The sequence below is a fragment of the Lagopus muta genome, chromosome 23 (assembly GCF_023343835.1).
Source record: "Lagopus muta isolate bLagMut1 chromosome 23, bLagMut1 primary, whole genome shotgun sequence".
NCBI lineage: Eukaryota > Metazoa > Chordata > Aves > Galliformes > Phasianidae > Lagopus > Lagopus muta.
In genome coordinates, this window is record NC_064455.1 from 5,264,089 (window position 1) to 5,287,104 (window position 23,016).

Sequence of the window (23,016 nt, forward strand, 5' to 3'; positions counted from 1 at the left end):
GCTCGGCCCTCGGGCGCAGCTGCACCTGCAGTGCTGTGCAGCAGTGGAGGATTGCAGCGCTGGGGCGGCCTGGGTGCGATCGGCAGAAGCGAAACTCTCGCGATGGAAGCCTCAGGGAGGGCAGCGCTGGGCCGCGGCTCGGCTCCGTCCCTCTAATTTATGAGCAGCTCGCAGCGCCCAACAAACAAGTTGGAGGAGTGACGTCTGTGGTTAAAAAATAAATCAGTGGTTCTTCTTTGCTTCCAAACTCAGCTCTCCCGATGCTTCCCCAGCCCATGCAGCCACAGAGCAGCAGCGTGAAGCGATTCCCACCTCCTGTGAATAAATGCAACGGTTCCCCCTCCCCAGAGCCCTCCTTCAAGGGACCCCAGGCCCCGTCTGAGTCCTTTGGGGTCACCTTAGCTCTGCCCCTGCGCAGCCCCGAGGCTTCGATCCGTCCCAGGTGAAACCCAACCCTGCAGAGCGCAGCCCGGCGCTGCACCGAGGCAGCAGTGAAGGTCAGGGAGCTCCACAGCACTGAGGGGTGCAGGGTCCTATTGGGGAGCACCGGGGGGGTGCAGGGCTGCGGAGGGAGCTGGTTTGGGTTTGCACGACTTCAGCCTCTGCGGACACAGCTCTCATTGCTGCGCTGGGGTTTGTGTTGGCAGGGCGGCTCCTGGGGGGTGGGAAATGTTGGACGGGACCGTTTCCCCCCGTGCCCAAATCAACATAAGTGTCTATTTATCGTGTGTGCGCTTCCCTACACCTCCCAAATACCGCAGTGCTCACACGGGCACACGCCGGTGCCAGGATCTCCAACCACGTTAAATAATTCACCGCCCCGCGCCGTAACCGCTCTGCTCTGCGGGAGCTCAGGGCGCGCTGTGGGGCGGGGGCAAACGGCCTCTGGGGCGCGGGTCCGGCTGGGAGCGGGGCAGAGCGGCGGGGGAGCGAAGGGCGGGGGGTGGAGGCGCATCCGGAGCACAGGAAGGGCCGGATGCGCGTGGCCGAAGCGCTCCGTGCAGAGCGGCTCCGAGGGGCGTCGGGCACCGCAGGGTCGGGATGCTCGCTACCGGGATGCTCCGCACCCGCAGCTTTGGGAGGCTGCTCCCGGGACGCTCCGCGCTCGGTTGTCAGGGATGCGCGTTGCAGGACGCTCCGCACCCGCAGTTCGAGATGCTCGCTGCCGGGATGCTCGCCGCCCCACCGCCCGCGACGCTCTGCAGCGTGGGACGGCCGCTCCGGGACGCTCCCCACCCCCGGGACCGCGCGCTCCCCGCCCGACGCGGGGTCAGCAGGGGCCCTCGGAGCAGCGTCACCCCGCGGGGATCCCCCTCCCCTCCGCCCCGGTCGGAGCCGCGCCCCCCGCGGGCGCCCATCGCGGCGGTGCCGGGGGCGGGGGCCAGGTGCTGCGGGGCGGGCCGAGGGGAGCGGCGGGGGAGGGCCCGCAGGGGCGGCTAAAGGCAGGTGGCGGCGGGCAGCGGCCGCGGGAGGGCGGGACGGACGGGACGGGACGGACGGGTCGAGCCGAGCGCTCCGCAGCGCGGGGCCATGCGGCGGGAGGCGGCGGGGCGGTGAGCGGGGCGGCGCGCCATGGCCGGGGCGGCGCGGAGCGGCGGGGGGCGGCGGGGGGCAGCGCTGACGGCGGTGCGCAGCGAGGACGGGACCCCCCCTCCCAGCGCTCCCCTCAACCGTCGGGGGGGACCGACGGCTCCGCGCCCCGCGGCCGCCTCCCGCCCCGCTGGGACCGCGCGCAGCTGCCGCCGCCGACTGCAGAACTGCCTCTACAACGTGCTGGAGCGGCCCCGCGGGTGGGCCTTCGTGTACCACGCCTTCATGTGAGTGCCGGCCGTGCGGGACCCCCTTCGCTGCCGGGGCGGGGGGCGGCGGTGCTTTTAGCGAAGTTTTCCCGGAGGTCGGGGGGGGATCCGGGCCGTGGGTCGGGAGGGTCCGTGCGGAGCGCGGCTGAGCCCCGGGAGCTCCTCCGAACGCGGCGCCCGTCGGTCACCGTCCCGCTCCGGCCCCGTCCCGTCCCGGGTTCCCGGCGCGGGGAGAGACCCAAAAATGAGAGGAGGGGACTCGGGAGGGGTCGGGGTAGGACTGGGGGTTGGGGGCAGCGGGGGAAGCACGGCGCGAGTCCCCGTCTGCGCCCGTGGGGTGGGGACGGCGGCTTTGGGTAACGCCGTGGGGCTGCGGTGCCCAGAGCTGCGCGCGAAGGGTGGCAGCGGGCACCGAAGCCCGGAGCGTTACGAGCCCGGCGTTACGGCATCGCCCTGCGGACGGGGATGCTCCGGGCTCACGTCCGCTCCCCGCCGCGCGTCGGGCCGCTCCGACAAAGCCGAGCCGTGCGTGCGCCGATTGCGCCGGGGGTCCGAAACGCTCCGGGCGGCTGCGGTGGCACGACGGGGTGATGCGGGGAGATGCTGCCGCTCCTGCCCGGCCGTGCCGTGAGAAAGGCGGCCGCTTTGGAAAGTGGGTCTCGCCGAAGTGCGCGCACGGAGCAGCGCGGGCCGCCCGTCACCTGATCGCCGCGCACCTGAGCTCCCCGGGGAGCTGCGCTGCTCCTCACACCCCCGCGCTGTGCTTCGGAAATAATACCTGCGCTGCAAACGCTGCCCTCGAAAGAGCTGTAATTAAGGATGGCAGCTGAAACCCCATGGAAAGAGAGGTGGGGGGGTCGGGCTTTTGGGTGCTCGCCGGGCTTTGGCACAGGGATCCTCCTCGGTGCGTTTTCCCCAGAAACAACCACGCAGCGCTGGATGTGAGGTGCACGTTGGGTCGGTGGCACTGTGGGGCTCCTGTGGGTTTACCTGCTGGGGCTGTGCGTGGCTCCAAGCGGCCCCATCCCTGCCAGCTCATGGCCACGACCAGGCCCTCCCTTAGCGCCCTGCGGGGCTCACGTTGGATGGAGCCTTTCTGGGAGCGGAGCTCAGCTCTCGGCTCTGCCCCGTTTCCCCCTCCTTCAGATGGAGATGAGGCTTTCACTGGGCGCTGACGTTTGCGGGAGCGAACCCTGAGTGTCCGAGTGCTGGGCTGTGAACGAGGAGGGCTCAAACCCGTCTCCTCGGGGACATCGGGGCACAGCGGTGCCGCAGTCCGTGGATCCATCCCAGAATGATGGCAGCTCCCCGCAGCCCGGCTCTGACACCAAGATGCGCTAACACAGGAATCCTGCTGCGAAGCAAAGCGCTTCGCTCCCCCCTCCCCCCCGAGCGGTTGAGCAGGGCTGAGCTGAGACCCCTTATTGGAGAAGTCCGTCCCTTTCTGCTGCCGAATGGATCCCGAATAGCTCCATCTGAGCCGCTGTTGGTGCACATCGCAGGGGGGATTTATCACCGCCCCATCTCTGCAGCCCCGGCCCTGCCTGCAGCGAGGCCGCTCTCATCCCTCCGTGCCCTGGCTTTGGGGCCGCGCTGTGCCCGGGCTCCCGGTGCAGCTCTACCAGAGCTTCTGGCCCCGGAGCTTACAGAGAAAATCTGGGAGCGTGACTGGAGCCTTAACCTAAAGCTTTACGGCCAGAGGCAAATGCAGGCTTCCTTTTTCAGCCTCCTCTTTGCGCGTGCAGCGCTGCATCGGGGGCAGCGCGCAGAGCTCAGGCCGGGGAGCGGCGCTCCGGGTGCTGCTCCATGGGGACGGGGAGCTTTGGGGGCGGCAGCACCGATCGCTGGGGGCGCTGGTTGGGACAGGCGCTGCTGATGGGGAAGGCAGCAGGACGAGCGCTTTCCCTGCGACGCCGGGGGCTGCCGCTGCGCTCAGAGCTTTTGGCCGCTCAGCTCGACGCCGAGCACGTGGCAGAGCGCAGCAATCCCAGGGAAATGGCTTCGTCCCCCGCTCGGCGCTGCTGAGAGCCTCTCCCAAATCGGCTCCGAGGTTTAACGCTGCGCTCATCCCCGACCGCGGGCGTCTCACGTGGGGCTTCGGCAGGAGGAACGCTTTCCCATCCCGACTCCCGCGTTCAGGCGGTGGCGGCGGGATGGGTGCCGAGGCCGGGGGGAGGCTGTGCCCCCCAGTGGGGCCGCCCCCGGGCTGCTCTCACCTTGCCCGGCTGTGAAATGGGAGCCGCTTTGGGGCAGCGCCCGCACGGAGCCGCCGGCGCAGCAGTTCCTGAACCCGACGCGCTGTCGCTGGGGCGTAAAATTAAGCGACGATGGCGCAACATGAAACTCTGCATTGATTGCCTTTTCCTTTTTTTTTTTCTCCCCTAATTTTCCCTTTTGCTGCCGCCTTCAGCACGGGTTTGGGCCCCGGTGGCGTTCACGTCCCCTTGCCCCCAAGGTCCCCAGCAAAGCCCTCCATGCTGGGCTGTGCAGCCACCCGTGGGGCCCGTGGCCGCTCCGTGCGAAGCATCCGCAGCGACCAACCGGGGTGAGGTGTGGGGCTCAGCCGTGGGGTGACGCACCAAAGCTGCCGGGGCTGCGGTCTCCCAACCCACTGGTGGGCACCGAAGGGGCAGAGCTCGGCCGAGGAGCCCCGTGTGCCGCTGGGGAGCGGCGGCTGCGTCCCCCGTCCCATCGCAGCGCGGGGCGGGCGGCCGTGCCATGGTTACGCTGCAAACAGCGCGGTTATTTATATCCCGGGGCGGACAGGACGCCTGCCCGGCTCTCCTGGAAGGCTGCGGGGTGGATTTATAGGACGTGCTGTTTATACAGCCCGGGCTGAGCTGACGGGGCCGCGCGGAGCAGCGAAGCGCCGACCCCATCCCCATCCCCCCCCCCGCCGTGCCGCCGGCTGGCTTTGTCCCACCCTGACCCCTTCCCCACAAGTGTGGGTCAGCCCATGTGGGGCTGTGCGTCCCCACGCCGAGCTGTTGGCACCGCGTGTTGTTTTCCTGCCCGGCACCGGGGGCCGTAGCAGAGCTGTTTGCCTCCTCCTCCTCCTCATCCAGGTTCCCCCCTCAACCCACGCCGCCCTTTGCCAACCAGGGCTGCCCCCAGCGCCGTTTTCCCCGACCTCAGCATCTTTCCCAGCTCACCTGCTCCATCCCCTCCCGTGCAGCCGGCAGCATATGGCCGAGGCCGCTCTAATGAAGATTAATGCGAGGAGATTCGCCTTCTCCAAGCAGGGCTCCCCCCCCCCGCGATGGGTTTTAATTAATATCTGGGGGCAAGGAGGGAGAAGTGCTCCCGCAGGCAGGCGCCGTGCCTGCAGGCTGTGAGCTGCCCTGCAACGCCGTTCAGTGCTGCTGCAGTGTCCCTTCCACCCGGGGCTGCGGGGAGCCCCTTCCTTCCAGCCCCCCCCGCGGCTGGCCGTGCCCTAAGCTGCTTAGGAGCTGCCGGGACGGGGCGTTTGCGTGGCTTTGTGAGTTAATTCCCAGCAGGTGATGCATTCCCAGCAAGTTGTTTCCCAGCCGGACCGCTGGGGCTCACATGACTGCGTCCTGCACCAGGGCCGGGGGGGGGCTGCCACCCCTAAACAGCCTTCCCCAGGCAGAATGCTTTTTGCTGAGGGCTCTGGATGGATCGCTGGGTATCGGGTGTCTCCCAGCATCCCTCCACGGGGCCGGGCTGCAGGCATCCCTCGCCTGCGTGGTCCCACTGCTGCTTGGAATTGTGCTCGGGGGAGAAGGGACCCCCCCCCCGTCCCTGCACCCCAGGTTGGGTGAGGAGCACCAGCCTTTGCAGCCAGGGTGATTTCTGCATTCTCTTCTGCTTTGTGCTTCGCTGCCTGTGTAATTGCCGGCTAAATCCCGCTTGGATAATCCTTCTTGCTGATGGTGCACGAAGGCGCTGCCCTGGGCGGCTCCTCCAGACCTTGTTTTGCTCCTGGGGCTCAGCGGGGAGCGGTGCTGCTGTGTTAAGGCTTGGCACAGAGCTGGGGTGGGCACAGAGGGATGAGCACCGGGGGGGGGGGGGCAGAGCTGCTGCAGCACAGCACTGCACGGCACAGCACTGCACTGCACTGCACAGCCCGCTCCTTGCCCAGCTCTGACCCTTCCATCCCCTCCAGCATCCCCCTCCCCAGCATCCCTGCATCCCAAACCAGCTCCTGCTCCTTCCTGTGCACTCACACCACACGGCAGCCCCCGCTGACCCCCACCCGGCTCCGTGCTGAGCCCCCTCTCACATCCCCACGGTCTCAGTGCCCGCCCCGGGGCCGCGGTGCCCCACGCTGCCACACGGAGCGGCTCCGGCCCCTCGCACATCACGTGGCACAGTGGCACCAACCCTTTGCTTTCCATTTTTAGAACCGCTGGATCAGGGGAAAAAAAATGTATTTTTGGAGAGTTTCGTTCGCTTCAGCTCCAGGATCTATTTTTTTTTTTTCTTTTTCCCCCTCCTTCCTTATTTTAAATGGGCCAAAGCCCCTTTTGCCTTCAGCCGGCTCTCGGGGCGCATGGCCTCAGGGCAGATCCCCATCCGCCACCCCGGGCTCTGCCCCCCCTCCCCCCCCGTGTCCCTACGGTGGCAGTGGGGCAGCAGATGAGGTCCCGCCGTGCTGTGGGGCCTCGGCTCCCTGCCTGCCTTTCATTAGCAGCAGTTTTGCCGGGGGGGAAAGGCTGCAGGGCTGCGGCACAGCCTGGCATTGAGCCACGTGCTGCTGGAGCCCGGCCTTCCTCCTCCTCCTCCTCCTCCTCTTCCATCTCCTCCAAGTGCTGTGGGGTGACCCGGGGACACATCCCCATCCCAGAGGATGGGACCATTGGGCACAGCTGCCCCGTGGCACATGGAGGATTTCGTTCTTGTGCTTCCATGGCTCCAGGGGGAGGCGGGTTTGGGGGCTTTCCTGAGCCTTCTCTGTGCTACGCACCCTCGGCCTCCCCACGTTCCTGTGCCGGGGCCCAGAGCTGAAAGCAGCACTCAGGTGGGGCCCCGTCAGAACTCGCAATTAACCCTGAAGCAATCCCCACACGTTTGGGTGAGGGCGGAAGGTGGGCACTGGGGGCTGGAGCTGTGGGTCAGGGTCAGCCCCGTGCCGCCCCCTGTAGTCCGTGCCTCCAACCCTGCGTGCTCTGCTTCCAGATTCCTGCTCGTCTTCAGCTGCCTGGTGCTCTCCGTTTTCTCCACCATCCAGGAGCACCAGAAGTTGGCCAACCAGTGCCTCTTCATCCTGGTAAGCGGGGGGGCACTCAGGGGCCCCCTCCCCACACTGCACCCACTGTCACCCCGTAGCCCTTCCCATTCCCTCAGCCTCTCTTCACCCTCTGGGGCGCATCTTGGCGGGGGGGAGGGGCTCAGACCGCTGGAGGAAGCAGGGCAGAGGTGGGGGGTGGGGGGAGGCGTTAAGAAAAGGCCGACTTTTCCCCCAAACTGTCAGAAAGGGCTGACGCCGGAGTTCTCCCGAGTGACGGAGACTAAATCGGGAAGGTCCTTGTGACTTTCCCGCAAGTAAGCAGAACGGGGCCGGTTGGGGCGCGCGGCCGGAGGACAATGCTGACGGAGGAGGAACAGAACCCGGCTCCGCTCGGTGCCGGCGGGAGGAGGAGCGCAGGAGCCGCCTGGCCGGGGGTGTCCCGGGAGGAACGCAGCGCTCCCCTCGCACCGCCGTTCAATTCTCTCCCCATCCCAAAGCGCCCACCCCGCACCTCCCGCCTCGCGTTGTGCTTTTCCCCGCAGGAGTTTGTCATGATCGTGGTGTTCGGGATGGAGTACGTCATCCGCGTCTGGGCGGCCGGCTGCTGCTGCCGCTACCGGGGCTGGCGGGGCCGCTTGCGCTTCGCCCGGAAACCTTTCTGTGTGATAGGTAGCGCGGGGGGAACGTGGGCACGGGGAGACGTGGGGTCGGGGGCTGCTTCAGCTGTGCTGCCCCTCACCGCCCCCCACCCGCCCTCCAGATTTCATCGTCTTCATCGCCTCCGTGGCCGTCATCGCGGCCGGCACGCAGGGCAACATCTTCGCCACCTCTGCGCTGCGCAGCATGCGCTTCCTGCAGATCCTGCGCATGGTGCGCATGGACCGCCGCGGCGGCACCTGGAAGCTGCTGGGCTCCGTGGTTTACGCGCACAGCAAGGTGGGGGGCGGCCCCCCCCCCGTGAGCCCCCGCCCCGTGCCCACCCCCGCCGACCCCCCCCCCCCCTCATCCGGTCCCGCTGACCCCCGCAGGAGCTGATCACCGCGTGGTACATCGGCTTCCTGGTGCTCATCTTCGCCTCCTTCCTCGTCTACCTGGCCGAGAAGGACACCAACGGCGAGTTCGCCACCTACGCTGATTCCCTGTGGTGGGGCACGGTAAGCTGAGCGGCGGGAGGGAGGGAGGGGGCCGTGGGGGGGGAGCTCCCTGCAGGGCCCCCCGTGTTCTCTCCCCGCGCAGGTGACGCTGACCACCATTGGTTACGGGGACAAAACGCCGCAGACGTGGCTGGGACGGATGCTGGCAGCCGGGTTTGCTCTGCTCGGCATCTCCTTCTTTGCGCTGCCTGCAGTGAGTGTGGCCGGGGCTGGGGGGCCGGAGGGGTCCCCGCTCTCTACGTCCCATCGCAGGGCAGGAATTTGGGAGAAAAGGGGCAAAATCCACCCCTGTGGAGGTGACCCCCTGTGCCCCATCCTCCTCCCATCTCCAGGGTATCCTGGGCTCTGGTTTCGCCCTCAAGGTGCAGGAGCAGCACCGGCAGAAGCACTTCGAGAAGAGGAGGACCCCAGCAGCAAACCTGATCCAGGTGCCCCATCTGCACCCATCTCCTCCTGCAGTGCCACCGTTCGTTCCTCCGTGACCCGTGGCTGGATCCTGACCTGGGGGCTGGGAGGGGGGCCTCGGGGGACTCAGGCTGACCCACGGGCTGCTTCCCCCTGCAGGCAGCCTGGCGGCTGTACTCCACAGATGCCAGCCGGGGGTACCTGACGGCCACGTGGTGCTACTACGACAGCCTGCTGCCCTCCTTCAGGTAGGGGAGGGGGCACGGGGGGACTCACCGGGGGTCCCCGCAGGGCTGCTGGGTGAGCACTGCAGCGAGCACACACGTGGGCGCACGGAGCCGCAGCCCGCTGGCTGCCCAGCGCCCCCTCCCCACTCGCAGCACCCACCCCCCTCCACCTCTCACCCACCATCACTTCCTGGGGGAGGAGCGGTGCCGACAGTCGCTCAGCCCTCTGCCCTCCGCCGCCCCCGGTGGACGGACGGTTCTGTTTCACCTTTTTGCTTTTCCGAAGGCGGAGGTTTCTTACCAGCTGCCCTCACGGAGCTCGGTGCCCCGCAATGGGTCCCGGTCCCGCTGCGCCGGGAGCTGTGGAGGAGCTGGATTTAGGATCCCGGCTCTGCTTTTGCTTCTTGTTTGGCTCCGTTTTGGCGCTTGGTTTTGCACGGAGGACCCGGCTCTGCTCCGCCTTGGTTTTGCTCATCTCGTTTCTTTTGGGAAGTTTTAATTTCTCCATGTTTTTATTTAACCCCCAACCTCAGAGAGCTGCTCCTAATGTTTGAGCACTTGCACCGAGCCCGCAACGGAGGATTTAGGAATTCAGAGGTGAAAAAATGGCCTGACGGAGCCCCGCCGCCGTATCAGCCCTTCTTCACCTCTGGCCAGAAAAGCCCCATCCCCGCCGCGTGTGCCGGGGACAGGTAGGGAGCAGCCGGCTCTGCCCCCGTGTGTGTGTGTCTGCGCGTGGTGCCGCCGCCAGCAGCAGAGCAGCCGCCCCGGGATGCCGCGTGCGGGGACCCAGCGCGGTCCCCGCCTCCAGGGGCTGAAGGGCACCCGGTGTTCCCACCGCGCCACCCGGGCCGGGGCAGCGGCGCTTTGGGTCAGGGTCAGTCGGGGCCGACGGCTCCGCTCTGCCTCCTCGCGGTGCCGGAGCTGCGGCTCCGGGAAGTCTGGTGCGGCACAGGGATGTGCTGAGCTGTGATGCCGCCCCACTGCAGGGCTGCGGGCACAGCCAGGTGAGTACGGGCCGGGGGCTCCGCTCCCATCCCCGGCTTCTCCGCGAGCTTCACCTCTCATAACATCTCATCTTCTCTCTCTCCCCTTCCCTCCACTGCTCACCTTCCGCTCTCCATCCCCCCCCACACCTTCCCCACCCCACTCACCCCGAAGCTGGAAGGAGGAGGACGCGCAGCCCCACAAGTGCTTGAGCCTCAGGTAACGTCCGCCCCAAAACGTGGCCGTGGTTCTGGCCGCCCGCCCCGCTCTGTGCCATCCTCCCATGGGGACCCAGCACTGTTCCCCGTGCCGCTGCTGTGCACCCACACAGAGCTCTGCCACCGGGACGACAGCCGTCAGCGTTTATGCAGGACCCACACAAACGTGCTCATGCTTCTCACCTCCGCAGCGGGGAGGAGGCGCCTGGGGGCTCTGCGCCCTCACACGGGGGTCACACGTGGGGCCGGGGCGCAGCGGCTCGGCTCAGCTCACTGATGCTCTCTTTCTCTGTGTCCCTGCCCTGCCCCCCAGCCAGGCGGGTGGTGGGAAGCGGAGGCTCTTGAGAACGTGGGCCACGTGGAGACGGAGGTACCGCGGCCCAGGAGCTGCCGGGTGCATGGGGAGCTGCCGGGTGCTGGGCAGGGGATGGGGCAGAGGGGCAGGGGGGGGGAACTGTGATGCAGCATTGGGGGTCGTGCATGGCTTGGGCTGGGAGCCGGCTTGGGCACGTTGGGCTGCGCCTCAGTTTCTCCCCGTGCAGCGTGGGTGAGCCTGGTTGTGCCGTGTCTGACAGCAGCAAACTGAGGGTAACCCCGCGGCGGTGTGCCCAACAGCCTGCCCTCCCCCCTCCACCCCCCTTGGGGAAGGAATTTCCCCATCCTGTGTGTGTGCTGCCAGCCCAGACCCGGCTCCTGGCAGGGGAAATCAGCAGAGCTCTCCCTCTGACTGCAGTTTTGTGGCCCCGCACAGCAGCAGGTGTCTCCCTGCACTGCGCTGTGTGCTGTGTCCTGCGCAGCTCTGACTCCCTCTGTTCTTGGGTCCCATTCTGCTTGGCCTCCTCTCCTGTCCCCAACGTGAGCCTGCAGTCCCCCATCACCCCAGAGGCAGCACCAGGTGGTGTTTTTGTGTCGGTCCTACATAAATGATGTCTTCTGCTCCCTCCCCCCCCCCAACCTCCCCCCAGCCAGCAGAGGGGTTGGTTTCGGGAGCAGAGTTTGCAGCGGGGCTGCAGGAGCAGAGCAGAATGGTGGTGCAGCCTGCAGGAGGAGAAGGAGGAGGATGGCAGGGCCCGGCCGGCCCCACGTGTCAGCAGGAACGGGGCTGCTCCATGCACTGCTCTGCTGCGTGTCCCCACCTGTCTGTCCCTCCACCGTCCGTCTGTCTCCTCTCTCTGCTCTCAGAAAGAGCTGCATAGAGGCTGCTCTGCACGGGCATGCAGTGACGCCTGCTGCCAGCCTGAGCTCGTGCCCAGTTCACGTGCTGGGCGCTGCCCATCCCTTCCACCCCCCATCCCCATCCCTGCTCCCCCCGGGCAGCCGCCAGGCACTCATTCTGCCCCCCACCCCCCCTCGCAGCACCAAGATGGGCATCAAGGAGCGCATCCGCCTGGGCTCCCCGCAGCGCCTGGGCAGCCGCGGCCGCCTGCACCTGGCCCCCCCCCTGCACCGCTCCCCCAGCACCGAGGCCGTCCCCGAAGCCCCCAGCCCCAGCAAGGTGCACAAGAGCTGGAGCTTCAACGACCGCACGCGCTTCCGTGCATCGCTGCGGCTCAAACCGCGGCTGCAACCTGAGGGTGAGCACTGGGGGGGGGGGAGATGACATGGGGGGCCGTGGGGGGGCTCAGTGTGGGGGCTGAGACCTCTGCTACTCCCCCTTGCAGCAGAATGCCCACCAGAGGACAGCGGCGAGGAGAAGGGCTCCCACTGCGACCTGACCTTCGAGGACATCATGCCAGCAGTGAAGACCCTGATCCGTGCTGTGCGGTGAGCGCATCCAGCCCTGGGCACCGGGACACCAGAGCCACGGGGGCTGGGTCCCCACCACGACCCCCATAGCAACAAACAGAGCCCCGGGTGCTGGCCGTTCTGCATCCAACCCCTCTCCCCCCACCCGCAGGATCCTCAAGTTCCTGGTGGCCAAGAGGAAGTTCAAGGAGACCCTGCGGCCCTACGACGTGAAGGACGTCATTGAGCAGTACTCAGCCGGGCACCTGGACATGCTGGGCAGGATCAAGAGCCTGCAGACACGGTGAGATGGCCCCGGGGAGGGAGGGGAGACCCTGGGGTCCTGCACGTCCCCAGTTACGTGGGGCACATCCTGCCAGCCCCACGGCCATCAATGGGGCCCCATCCCCGTGACCCCAGTCCATTGGGAATGATGTGCCATGTCTCCTTCCCTGCAGCGTGGACCAGATTGTGGGCAGGGGGGGCCCCGCTGCTGACAAGAAGATCCGGGAGAAGGGGGAGAAGGCAGTGCTGGATGCAGAGCTGGTGGATGAGCTGAGCATGATGGGCCGTGTGGTCAAAGTGGAGCGGCAGGTATGGAGGGGACATCGGCATGTGTCACCATGTCACCGTGTCACTGCGTCACCACGTCACCACCCCATGGCTCATCCCATGCCCACAGGTGCAGTCCATTGAGCACAAGCTGGACCTGCTGCTCGGCCTCTACTCGCAGTGCCTGCGCAAAGGCTCGGCCAACTCCTTCAGCCTGGCCGCCGTGCCGCTGCCCCGCGAGCCCGACATCACGTCGGATTACCACAGCCCTGTGGAGCACGAGGACGTGTCGGCGTCAGCCCAGACGCTGAGCATCTCCAGGTCGGGCAGCGCCAACATGGACTGAGCGGGGGGATGGGGCCGCAGGGATGGGCTCCGGCCGTGGGGGGACATGGGGACGTGGGGAGCCCTGGCCCCACTGAGCTGCGTCCCTCTCTGCGTTACTTGAACTCAGCGTCCTCACAGCTGGGCAGCAGAGGTGCTCTGTGCTGAGCGCTGTGGTGGGGATGGGGGGCAGCGGCAGTGCTGCGGTGGCTGTTTTCTCCAGGGGGGGTTGAGAGCCCCCAGCCCAGGGTGGGTGTCCACCTCCCCATGGGGGTCCTGCACGTCCCAGAGCCGCGCTGGGACCGGCACAGCTATGCAAGGCTCCGGCTCCGGAGCTGAGCCCTTGGGCACAACCCCATGGGGTCTCATCGGGGTGGGGGGGGGGTTGCCCCCATCGCCCTCCTCTGCCAGGGTTCCCCCCGCTCACGGGGCTGTGGCTGCACCTCCACAAGTGCAGCAGAACCTTCTGCCCCTGCATGCTCCCAGGGCAGCATCTATCCGTATATGTAAGAGACAGATATGCAATAATGTCTTAATTATGCAACACCCCCGGGAGCAGCCGCCCGGGGGACCAACGTAGGCAATAAGAACCTCCTGCCAGCACGCGGGGCGGCGTCCTGCTCTGCAGGGGGCTCAGACCCCCCCGGAGGGCGGCCCCGAGGCTGTGGGGCCGGGCAGGAGGAACCAGGATCATCCCTTCCTGCCCCCGCTGGAGGACTGACTCCTTCCCTGCTTGTCCCTGGCCCCTGGGGGTGACTGCGGGTGGGGACGGCGCGGCGGCGCCCTTTGCACGCTGCTTGCACCAGGGCTGCTTTCCAGTCCCCCACCGCAGTAGTGCCAAAATTTGTTGGTACCCCTCGGGGGGGGGGCCTCGTGGGACCCCCTTTTGCCTTGGAATCGTGGGGGATCCCAACCCCACTCTGCTGCTGCTCCCAGCAGGGCTGTGCCCTGGGATGCCCCCAGCTCCTCCTTTCCCTCCGTAGTGCATGCGAACAGCATGGGCTGTGCTCGCAGCCCCCCGGGCTGTGCCGTGGGGCCGGGGGTGCCCAGGGGGTGATGCACAGCTGTGGGTACCCGGCCCTGGAATGAGGGTGCATGTGACAGCTTCACCCCCAGCCCCGCTCAGTCCTTAACCCGTAGGGCTCCTCCCCGGGGCTGGCTGGGCCCCTCAGTCCCTCTTTTTCCCCCCCAGCCGCCCGTAGTTACCTCACTTTATTAACTTATTAACTTATTTCTTTCATTAAACTTTGAAGTAGACGCCGCCTGCTCGCCTGGTTTCTGCCCCCGCTCTCCCGAGAGGTGGCACTCCAGCCCCACCGCAGCACCCAGCGCCCATCCCCCGCCCCCCCCCCTCAACCACTGCCCCACCTCGGCCGGCAGAGGGGCTGTGCTTTCCGGGGCGGTGTGGTGTCCCCAAACGGTGCGTCCCCACACGGGCATGGCGTTGCGATAGCCTCAGGAGCGTTCCAGACGAGATGAGGGTGCGAGACCCGTCCTCACAGTGCTGCAGCCCCCCCGGGGGGGGGTGTCAGGCCTCCTTGGGAGCGCGTCCCCCCGCCCGCAGTGTCCCAGCACCGCCCCCATTGCCGGGAGGAAGCCGGACTCTCGGCCGCTCCTTCGCCGCATTTCCTGGCTGAGCCTTCGCCAACAGCCGGCCCCGCAACCGCCACGCAGCGATGGAGCGACCCCTGCAGCCCCTCTGCCGCTCCCCCCGCCCCCCAGAGCAGCCGGGCCGCGTCGGGACGGAGCCTTTGGGTGGCCCCGCTGAGCGCTCGGGGTGCGGGGTGCAACCCGGGGAACCCCCACCTGCTGGCGGTGCAGCTCTGGCTGCGGTTCCTCCGGGGCTGCTTTGAAGGGAGAGCCAGGTCGGGGCGAGCAGGAAAACCCCGTTCTGCTCTGCTTTGCTCCCGGCTGGCAGCAGAGCTTCTCGGAAGGGGGGGGGGGGGGGAGGGAGGTGGTCCGCAGTCACTCCTTGTGCCCGCAGTGGAGTCCGTGCATCACTGCGGGGGGCTCCGGCCATGCAAAAGGCTGAGCCCCCGCGTGCCCCCATTGCTCCGGGTCTGAGCTCTGCGCAGCGCTCCGGGTCGTGGCTGCAGCCTCCCCCACGCGGGGCAAAGAGCACAAGTGTGCGATGCCCCCTGCAGCCGCGTGTGGCACAGATGGGGACGAGGCTGTGGCCCAGCGAATGTGTCCGTGCGTCCTGCCGGCCGCCAAGGGCACCTGCGGGAGGAGCGTGGGGCTGCGGGTGCTGCTGCCCCTATGGCGGTGGGGGGGGGGAAAGCAGGAGGATACAGAGCAGAAGAGGCGATGTCCCGCGTCCCTCTCGCGGTGGCTTTGCTCTGTCCCCGGAGGGTCTCGGAGAATTCGTGACTCACTCCGAATTCCTGTCCGTGTGCCTGCAGACAGCCGGGCTCCGGCCCAGTTCCTTCCTGAAGCTCTCGGCGGTCCAAGGCCGCGTGCTCAGGAAAAAGCTCTTGGAGGAGCACCGGGCTGCGCTGCCTGCGGAGGTGGGGGGCCGGGGAGAGGGGTGCTCTTGTAGGACCCCCGGGGGTCGCGCTGTCTCCGTCGGACACCGGCAGCTCCTTCGGGGAATCCCTCGGCAGCGCCGGTGCCGCTCCTCGGGGCCAAACCTCCCGGGAGGAACAGGAGTGCAGCAGGTCGGGGGGCCAGGGGCTGCCTGTATTCACCCCCAGCGTGCGCCCCAGCAGCGGGACAGCCGCGTTCCGCCCCGGCAGACGCAGTGCTGGGCACACGGACACACACACGGCCCCCTCCACGTGCTGGCGGCTCGGGGGACCCCCACCCTGCGACAGACGGGTCGGGGTACGCAGAGCTTTTATAGCGCGCTCTCTTTGGCCCCAGCATTCCGAGGATCTCCCCCTCCCCACCCCCAGCAGAACTCGGGACCCAACAGGAGAAGGGGCTCTGCGGGCGGCGGCATGGAACTCATTCGGCGCGGGGTGGGGCAGCGCGGCCCGGCCCCTACCCGGGATACCCCGGCACCTCCCCGTGCCCCCTCCCCCCCCCCGGGGCGCGGCTATAAGGGAGCGGCGGGGCCGGAGGAGGAGCTCGGAAGCGGCTGCGGCGGGGAGCGGTGCACGGCGGGGCGGCAGGTATGGGGCGGGCGCGGGGTGTGCCGCTTCGGTGCCATTCGGGGTCACCTGAGCCCCTCAGGCGTTCTCCTAGGGCCCCCAGGGGTTTTTCTCGGGTTCCCGGGGCCGCGTTCCTCTTCTTTTCTCTGACAGCCGTGGGCTGAGGTTGGGGAACTCATCGCAGCGATGGTACCGCCGAGCTCCCCCCAGGCAGCCTTTACGGTCCGGTTCCCCCATGGGGCGCAGCCCGTGCTCGGCCTGGGCGTCCCACGCAGCCTCACCGCCGTGGGCTCCGCCTGAAGGCTTTGCTTCGGGAAGGGGGGCTGAGCTGAGCGTGGACGCGGGGCTGTGAGGCCGTATGGGGGGGAGGAGTGAGGGGAGCCGAGCGGGGGGGGGGGGGGGGGGGGGGGGGGGGGGGGGGGGTCATAGAGCGGCTGAGGATCTCCGTTCCGGAGCTGCGTGGGCGCTCCGTTAAGGAGTTGGGCGGGAGATGAGGAATGCGAAGGATTTGCGCGTCACCTGGCTCCGAGGTCCCAGCCCCTCCGGCGGCTCAGAGCCCCGCACAAGGCGACGCCGGGGGCTCGGGGTCCCCACGCACACCGCCCCATCCCGTACAGCGGCTCCGGGGACATGGCCAGCACCGCGCTCGTGCCCTGGGCGCTGCTCTGGCTGCTGGCGGCGCTGGGTTCGGCCGCCCGGACGCGGACGCGCCGGGAGTTGTCGCCGGGTTTGTACGAGCACGGGGTGTTCGATGCCGGCGGCTCCTACTGCCAACGCGGGGATGTCTGCTGCCGCGGGCGCGACGACGGCTGCACCGTGCCCTACCTCGACACCATCTGCTACTGCGACCTCTTCTGCAACCGCACCGTCTCCGACTGCTGCCCCGACTTCTGGGAGTACTGCCTGGGCATCCCGGCCCCGTTCCCTAAAGCTGCAGGTGAGGCGGAACCCTCCGGAGCGGTGCGCGGCTGCGGGATGCGATGCGCGCGTCCGAACGGCGGCAGAACGGGGCCGGGTGCCGCCCCGGTCGTGTCTGGGGCACGCCGTCCCCGACTTCACCCCGTGGGCAGCGGGGGAGGGATGGGAAGGAGGGGGGGAACCCGGGAGGCCCCCTCGTGCAGCACAAGGCTCTCTCAGAATCCCCGCAGAGCAGAGCCAGCTCCGGCCATCAGTGGCCCCTTTATCCCGTCCCAGCCTGCAGTTAACCCTCCTTGTGCCCACCTCTCTCCCTCCCAGGCTGCGTTCGCTCCGGTCGCGCTTATCCCAGCGGGGCCACGTACCGGGACAACTGCAACCTGTGGTGAGTGCCCCCGTGCTGCGCCGGCCCCGCAGCGTGGCACCCTGACCCCGAACCCAGCCGTGATGGGAGCGGGGCCGCGCCGGATGGCGGGGGCTGATGCAAGTTCCTTTGCTGTGGCATATTTGGGGTTTCTGTGCCCGCACCCAGCTTGCCCCGGCTTGATGGGCTGAGCGTGCCCCGTCCTGCTCCAGGTGGGGATCCGGCCCCACGCAGCTCAGCGCTGCACCGGGGTTGGCTCCGACACGGCACTGCGGGCATGCTGGGATGGGGAGCACGGATCCTGCAACTGAGGAGCACTGAGCTGCACTGAGATGAGGGCAAATCCAATGCTCCATGTGGAGCTGTGCATCAGCGTGCGTGGATGCAACCAGTGTGTGCGCCTGCAAGCCCAAGCAGCCTCGTGCAGCCCTGCAGGATGAGCACAGCCCTCCCTGAGCCACTGCTGCCCCTCTGGGCACGAAGGAGTCGGGGGAACTGAGGCCCCTCCATGCTCAAAGGAGCTTTCTCTGTGCTGGGAAAGCATCCCTGCTGCACCCCAGATCTTCTTCCCTTGCACTTGGAATGCGGAGAGCAATTCCTGCTGTGCTTCACCCCGACTTGGGGCGGTTGTATGGGAGGGAAATGTAAAGCATGGGAGATGCAGGAGAGTTGTGGGGAGATGCTGTGGGTGCGCAGCTTGGCTTCACCCCAGATACGCCCCCAACAGCTGGGCTGCTCAGTGCCTGTGCCCAAGGAGTTAACAGCAAGCAGCTGGGTCACCAGAGCTGTGGCCAAGGAGGGCAGCGAGGGGTGAAGGGCTCGGGAAGCGTCTTACAGGGTTTTTCCATTGCCTCACAGTGCCTGGGGAGAGCAGATATCGGGGGATTCACACTGCCTGCTCCAAACGGGGCCTTGGGATTTGTCCCCTGTGTGGGGATGTGGGGCTGAAGGCAATGGCTGGGATGTGGGATGGCTCCTGGGAGGGGCTGATGGTGGGAATTGGGGTCTGGGCGGTGCTGTGACCCCAACGGGGTGGTGGGGATGGGGATGGGGAGCGGTGAGCGGAGCTGCTCTGCCCACAGATCGGCTCCATAAAAGGGAACGGCGTGCCGGGAGCTCGCACTGCGGGCAGCGGGGCCGGATGCCGAGCATTGCTGGGAATGTGGGGGGAGCACGGCTGGAGGCTCCCCATGGGGACACCCCTCCCCCCCCCCCCCGGGTCCCCCATGGGCCGTGCAGTGCTCCCTGCTCAGGGCAGCGCAGCTCCTCCCTGGGCTCATTTCCAAACCCTGCTGGTTGCTGCAGCCCTGGTGGGTTTTTGGCTCGTTTCTGTCCTTGGGGCTGCTGCAGGGACCAGGCTGGTGTTGGGGGTCCCAATTCCTGGGGTTGCTGCTCCCCACCTGCTGACTGTCTCCTCCCCACAGCACCTGCGGCCCTGCAGGGCAGTGGCAGTGTGAGGAGCACGCCTGCCTGGTGGATGGGGACCTCATCGACGCCGTCAACAGGGGAAATTACGGGTAAGGGCTGTAAGCGACTGAAGGGATGCAGGGGTGCTTCACCCCTCTGTGCTCTGTGGATGTGCCAACCCCATTCCGTGCTCTGTGCAGGTGGAGAGCAGCCAACTACAGCCAGTTTTGGGGCATGACGCTGGAGGACGGGATGCGCTACCGCCTGGGCACCTTCCGGCCGCCCCCCACCGTCATGAACATGAATGAGATGCACGTGAGTGGGACCCCACAGATCCTGTAACCCCCGGCCCCAAAGCTGCGAGCTGCCCCGCTTTTTGGAGACAGCAGCTCAGCACATTCCCCCTCGCAATCCCTGCGTTGCCAGTGTTGTTTTTGCCCCTTCCCTCCTTGCTGGGTTCCCATCGGAAAGCCGGCCCCATAGCTGCTGAGTCGGCACAGCCGTGTGAGCGGGATGCCCTCGGGCTGCAGCCAGAGCCGGCCCCATGGGGCACCTTCTGCTGACCCCATAGCAGGCTCCATGGGGCATCTGTGGCGACACCTCGGTGGGACCCTGTGGCTCTGTCCCACGTCATGCATGGAATTTGAAGTCCTCCTGGCCCCAAAGGATGCTCCATGGGGACAGGATGAGCCCAGTGCACGGCTCACACCCATTGCAGGGCCTTGACTTGCGAGGTTTAATTTTAGCAGCATTTCCTGCACTGGGTGCTGTGACCTCCCCAGAAGGGCCGCTCAGCGCGTGGCCTCCAGGCGGAAATGCCGGGCGTCACTCGGAGCCGGGAGCAGGGACACAATGAGGGCCCCCTGTTGGCACCCGTGGCCGGATGCTGAGCACTGGAGGTGCTGTTGCTGAGCCTGAATTTGGCAGAGGTTGAGAGAGATGGCTCCTCAGGGCGGCTGTGGTGTCTGTGGTGGGGTTGGGGTGGCGCTAGGGACCGCAGCTCTGGGGGTGCCTTGGAGCGGGGGGTCCCCACACCGTGAGGCCGTGCCCCCACAGATGGCCATGGACTCCAACGAGGTGCTGCCCCGCCACTTTGATGCGGCCACCAAATGGCCTGGGATGATCCACGAGCCCCTGGATCAGGGCAACTGCGCCGGCTCCTGGGCCTTCTCCACGGCAGGTGAGGTGCAATGGGTTTGGGGATGGGGGCTCGTGGGGCAGTGGGATGGGACCCCCAGGGCCGTCACCATCCCTGACCGCTGTGCTCGTCCCCAGCCGTTGCCTCCGACCGCATCTCCATCCATTCCATGGGCCACATGACGCCCTCCCTGTCGCCCCAAAACCTCCTGTCCTGTGACACACGCAACCAGCGGGGCTGCAGCGGGGGGCGGCTGGATGGAGCCTGGTGGTACCTGCGCAGGAGGGGGTGAGCAAGGATGGGGGGATGGCGATGGTGGCAGGATGGCAGCAGCAGTTGGTCTGGGGGTGGGTTGGGATGATGGTGATGATGATGGTGAAGGCGGCGGCGGTGGGGAGGCAAAGGGCTGGGAGTGGTGATGGGGATAGCAACAGGGATGGGAATGGGGTGGCAGTGGTTGTGGGACGGGGATGGGAAGGTGAAGGAATGGGTATGGTGATGGCAGTTGGGTATAACCTGGGGATAGCGATGGCTATGGGGTGGCAGGGGGATGCTGATGGAGTTGGGCAAGGGGACAGGAATGAGGACAGCAACGAGGACAACGACGTGTCCAGGTTTTCCATCTCCTCCTCTCATCCCCATCCCTTGCACAGGGTGGTGACAGACGAGTGCTACCCCTTCACCAGTCAGGAGAGCCAGCCTGCTGCACAGCCCTGCATGATGCACAGCCGCTCCACGGGCCGGGGCAAGAGGCAGGCCACAGCACGCTGCCCCAACCCCCAGAGCCACGGCAATGAGATCTACCAGTCCACCCCTGCCTACCGCCTGGCCCCCAGTGTGAGCAGCCGTGGGGCTGGGGGCGGTTCTGCCTGCAAAAGCCAAGCTGGGGATCAAAGTGGGGCAGAGAGGGAGGGGAGGAATGCGATGCCAGGGTTGGATGTGGAGCTGCCTCTGCAGGTGGCAGAAGAGGGGTGGTGTCACCTTGCTGGGTGTCCATGGGGTGCTGTGGGTCAGAAGGTGGGGACCCCAGCCCTTGGTATCGGCTGTTTCTGTGCTTGCAGGAGAAGGAAATCATGAAGGAGCTGATGGAGAACGGCCCTGTGCAAGGTAGGGAGCTGGGGGGGGGGCACTGCCCTGCAGAAGTGGGATCTGTGCCCTGGGGTGCACTGAGCTGAGAGGGGACTGGGGGGGGACAGAGGCTGCTGGAACAGCTCAGGAGCTGCCCCAACCCTGCTGCTTAATGCTTAATGCAGCCCCAGGGAGCTGCCCGCTGGCACCTGTTGCTCATTAACTTCTCAGAGTTAATCTCTGTCTCGGCAGTTGGTTTTATTTGATTTTTATTTTCTTAATCCTCCTCCCCCGCGCAGCTGAGCCTTGTCCCATGTCCCCAGCGCGGCCCTGTGTCCTCTGTGCTCGCGCCCTCTGCTCTGGGGGATGCAGAGCTGAGCACCCAACCCCTATCCTCAACCCTGCAGCCATCCTGGAGGTGCACGAGGATTTTTTCCTGTACAAGAGTGGGATCTATCGGCACACACCAGTGGCTGAGGGGAAGGGGCCGAAGCACCAGCAGCATGGCACGCACTCAGTGAAAATCACAGGGTAGGTCTGGGGGGGGTGCAGGGCATCACAGTGGCTGGAGAAATGCTTCCTTAGGGGGGAGGAAAGGCGTCCACCTTCCTCTGGGCAGGGAGAGGAAGCGAGGAGGGAAGGAGGCTGCTGGGCTGCACTGGGGCTGCTGCCACAAGCGGTGGGGAGCATTCAGTGCTCAGCAATGGGGCTGGGATGGAGGCACAGACCTTTGTGCCGGGGTCCCAGAGGGGCTCCTGGCCCTGGGGGAAGATGCTGGAGCTGGGAGTTGGTTTCACAGCCCTCCCCAGTGGGCAGGGAGAAGGTGTGCTCTGAGAGCCCCCTGGTGCATCCCCACGGGGGGCCCGCAGTCCCTCCTCACTGCCCTCCTGCTGCAGGTGGGGTGAGGAGCAGCTGCCCGACGGCCAGATCCAAAAATACTGGGTGAGTACCGGTGTGATGAGTGCAGCCGGGCTCAGCCCCCTCCTTGGAGGCTGCAACCCGGGGAAGATCTGAACACCAGGTTTGGTGCCGGGGAGGGGAACGGTCGCTCCTGCGCTCAGCGTCCCCCGTTGCAGACGGCGGCCAACTCGTGGGGCAGAGCGTGGGGCGAGGACGGGCATTTCCGCATCGCCCGCGGCGTCAACGAGTGTGAGGTGGAGAGCTTCGTGGTGGGCGTGTGGGGCCGCGTCAGCGTGGAGGACATGGTCCATAAGTGAGCACAGACCCCGCGGGAGCTTTCCTTGTCCCTGCCCTGCCCTGCCGCCCCCCCCGGCCCCAGCAGGGACACCCCGGGTCGGACCCCTCGTGCCGCCGGGCGCTGACGCAGCGGCCGGGGTGCATTGGGCCGTGCACGGGGTGTGGGGCCGGGTCGGGGGGCATCGCATTGCCTGTGGGACGGAGGATTTACTCACTAATCCTGCCCGGGCTCAGCCGGCTTTTGTTGGCAGTCGGGGGCTCTTCAAAAGCAGCCACCCCTGCCCGCGGTGTCTGAGCCCCCCCCCCCCGGTCGCGTACGTAGGGCGGGAGGTGCTGTAGGGTCCCCCAGGCAAAGCACGGCTCCTACAGCCCTCCGTCTGCCCTATGGAGCTGCGGGGGGTAAAATGCCGCGGCAACCGGGAGAGGGGAGGACGGGGGAGGGCTCCATCCGAGTCCCCAAAGAGGAGGAGCCCAGGGCTGGGTGCTACCTGATAAGGATGGCATCCCTGCAGCTCCCTCCCACCCCTCCCCATGGTGCTAAGGCCCCGGAGCAGGGAAACGGCCGCTGCAACCAGCCCTGGGGTCTCCATGCCCCCCCCCATGTGTCCCCACCCCTGCCAAAGGAGGGACCCGAGCTGCCGCACAGCCTCACCTAACCTTCAACCCCCCCCAGGCTGTACTTTTAAGTCTTTTTTTTTTGTATTTATTTTGCTTTTTATTATTTGTAAATAAAACTCCTCGAAGTCTCCTCCTGCCCCTGCAGTGCAGCTCCTTCTCCCACCCCGGCTGGGGACGCGTGGCTCCGCTGCCCCAAGAGCCCCATGGTTTACAGGCTGAGCTCCACCCCCATCCCGGGGGTCAGCACCTGGAAGGGCTGCGTGGGGGCTGATAAGGACCACATTGTCTGCTTTCCTGTTTTGTCAGCACAGTGTGACCTCAGCCACGGGCCGGAGGGGCTGTGGGCAGGCGCAGACATACGGGCAGCACGCCGTCCCTGTGCTGGGAATAGCGGGCGTGAGGCTTTGGGGGAGGGTTGGGTTTGAGGAGGGCAGCAGCAGCTTTAGGGGGGAGGTGGGGGCTGCCTCCAGGCTGGTAGCCTTGTGCCGTGCCACTGCTGTGCTCAGCTCCATACCCACAGGATCACAGGGGGAGGAAGGGAGCCCTGCAGCTCAGCTCCTCCTCCGTCCCCCTGCTGAGGCAGGTTCACCTCCATCACTATCAACAGCTTTGGCCCTTTAAAACTATTTTTAAAA

The 23,016-nt window shown here is 66.9% G+C and overlaps 2 protein-coding genes across 2 annotated transcripts; both read left to right on the plus strand.

Moving 5' to 3' along the window:
- Positions 1 to 1,572: 1,572 nt before the first annotated feature.
- On the plus strand, positions 1,573 to 13,873 carry KCNQ4 (potassium voltage-gated channel subfamily Q member 4). Its single transcript, XM_048925558.1, has 14 exons — positions 1,573 to 1,817; positions 6,939 to 7,029; positions 7,533 to 7,659; positions 7,751 to 7,926; positions 8,019 to 8,144; positions 8,227 to 8,337; positions 8,477 to 8,572; positions 8,709 to 8,797; positions 9,310 to 9,468; positions 11,338 to 11,555; positions 11,643 to 11,745; positions 11,879 to 12,010; positions 12,165 to 12,300; positions 12,389 to 13,873. Exons 1-14 carry the CDS (start codon positions 1,573 to 1,575, stop codon positions 12,602 to 12,604), a joined length of 2,025 nt encoding a protein of 674 aa, XP_048781515.1. The 3' UTR covers positions 12,605 to 13,873.
- Positions 13,874 to 15,618: 1,745 nt separating this feature from the next.
- TINAGL1 (tubulointerstitial nephritis antigen like 1) lies at positions 15,619 to 22,774 on the plus strand. Its single transcript, XM_048969264.1, has 12 exons — positions 15,619 to 15,695; positions 16,292 to 16,611; positions 16,911 to 16,974; positions 18,378 to 18,470; positions 18,561 to 18,675; positions 19,417 to 19,540; positions 19,636 to 19,786; positions 20,152 to 20,335; positions 20,560 to 20,605; positions 20,974 to 21,097; positions 21,463 to 21,508; positions 21,643 to 22,774. The coding sequence occupies exons 2-12, from the start codon at positions 16,305 to 16,307 to the stop codon at positions 21,781 to 21,783; spliced, it is 1,395 nt and encodes a 464-aa protein (XP_048825221.1). The 5' UTR covers positions 15,619 to 15,695; positions 16,292 to 16,304; the 3' UTR covers positions 21,784 to 22,774.
- Positions 22,775 to 23,016: the final 242 nt, after the last annotated feature.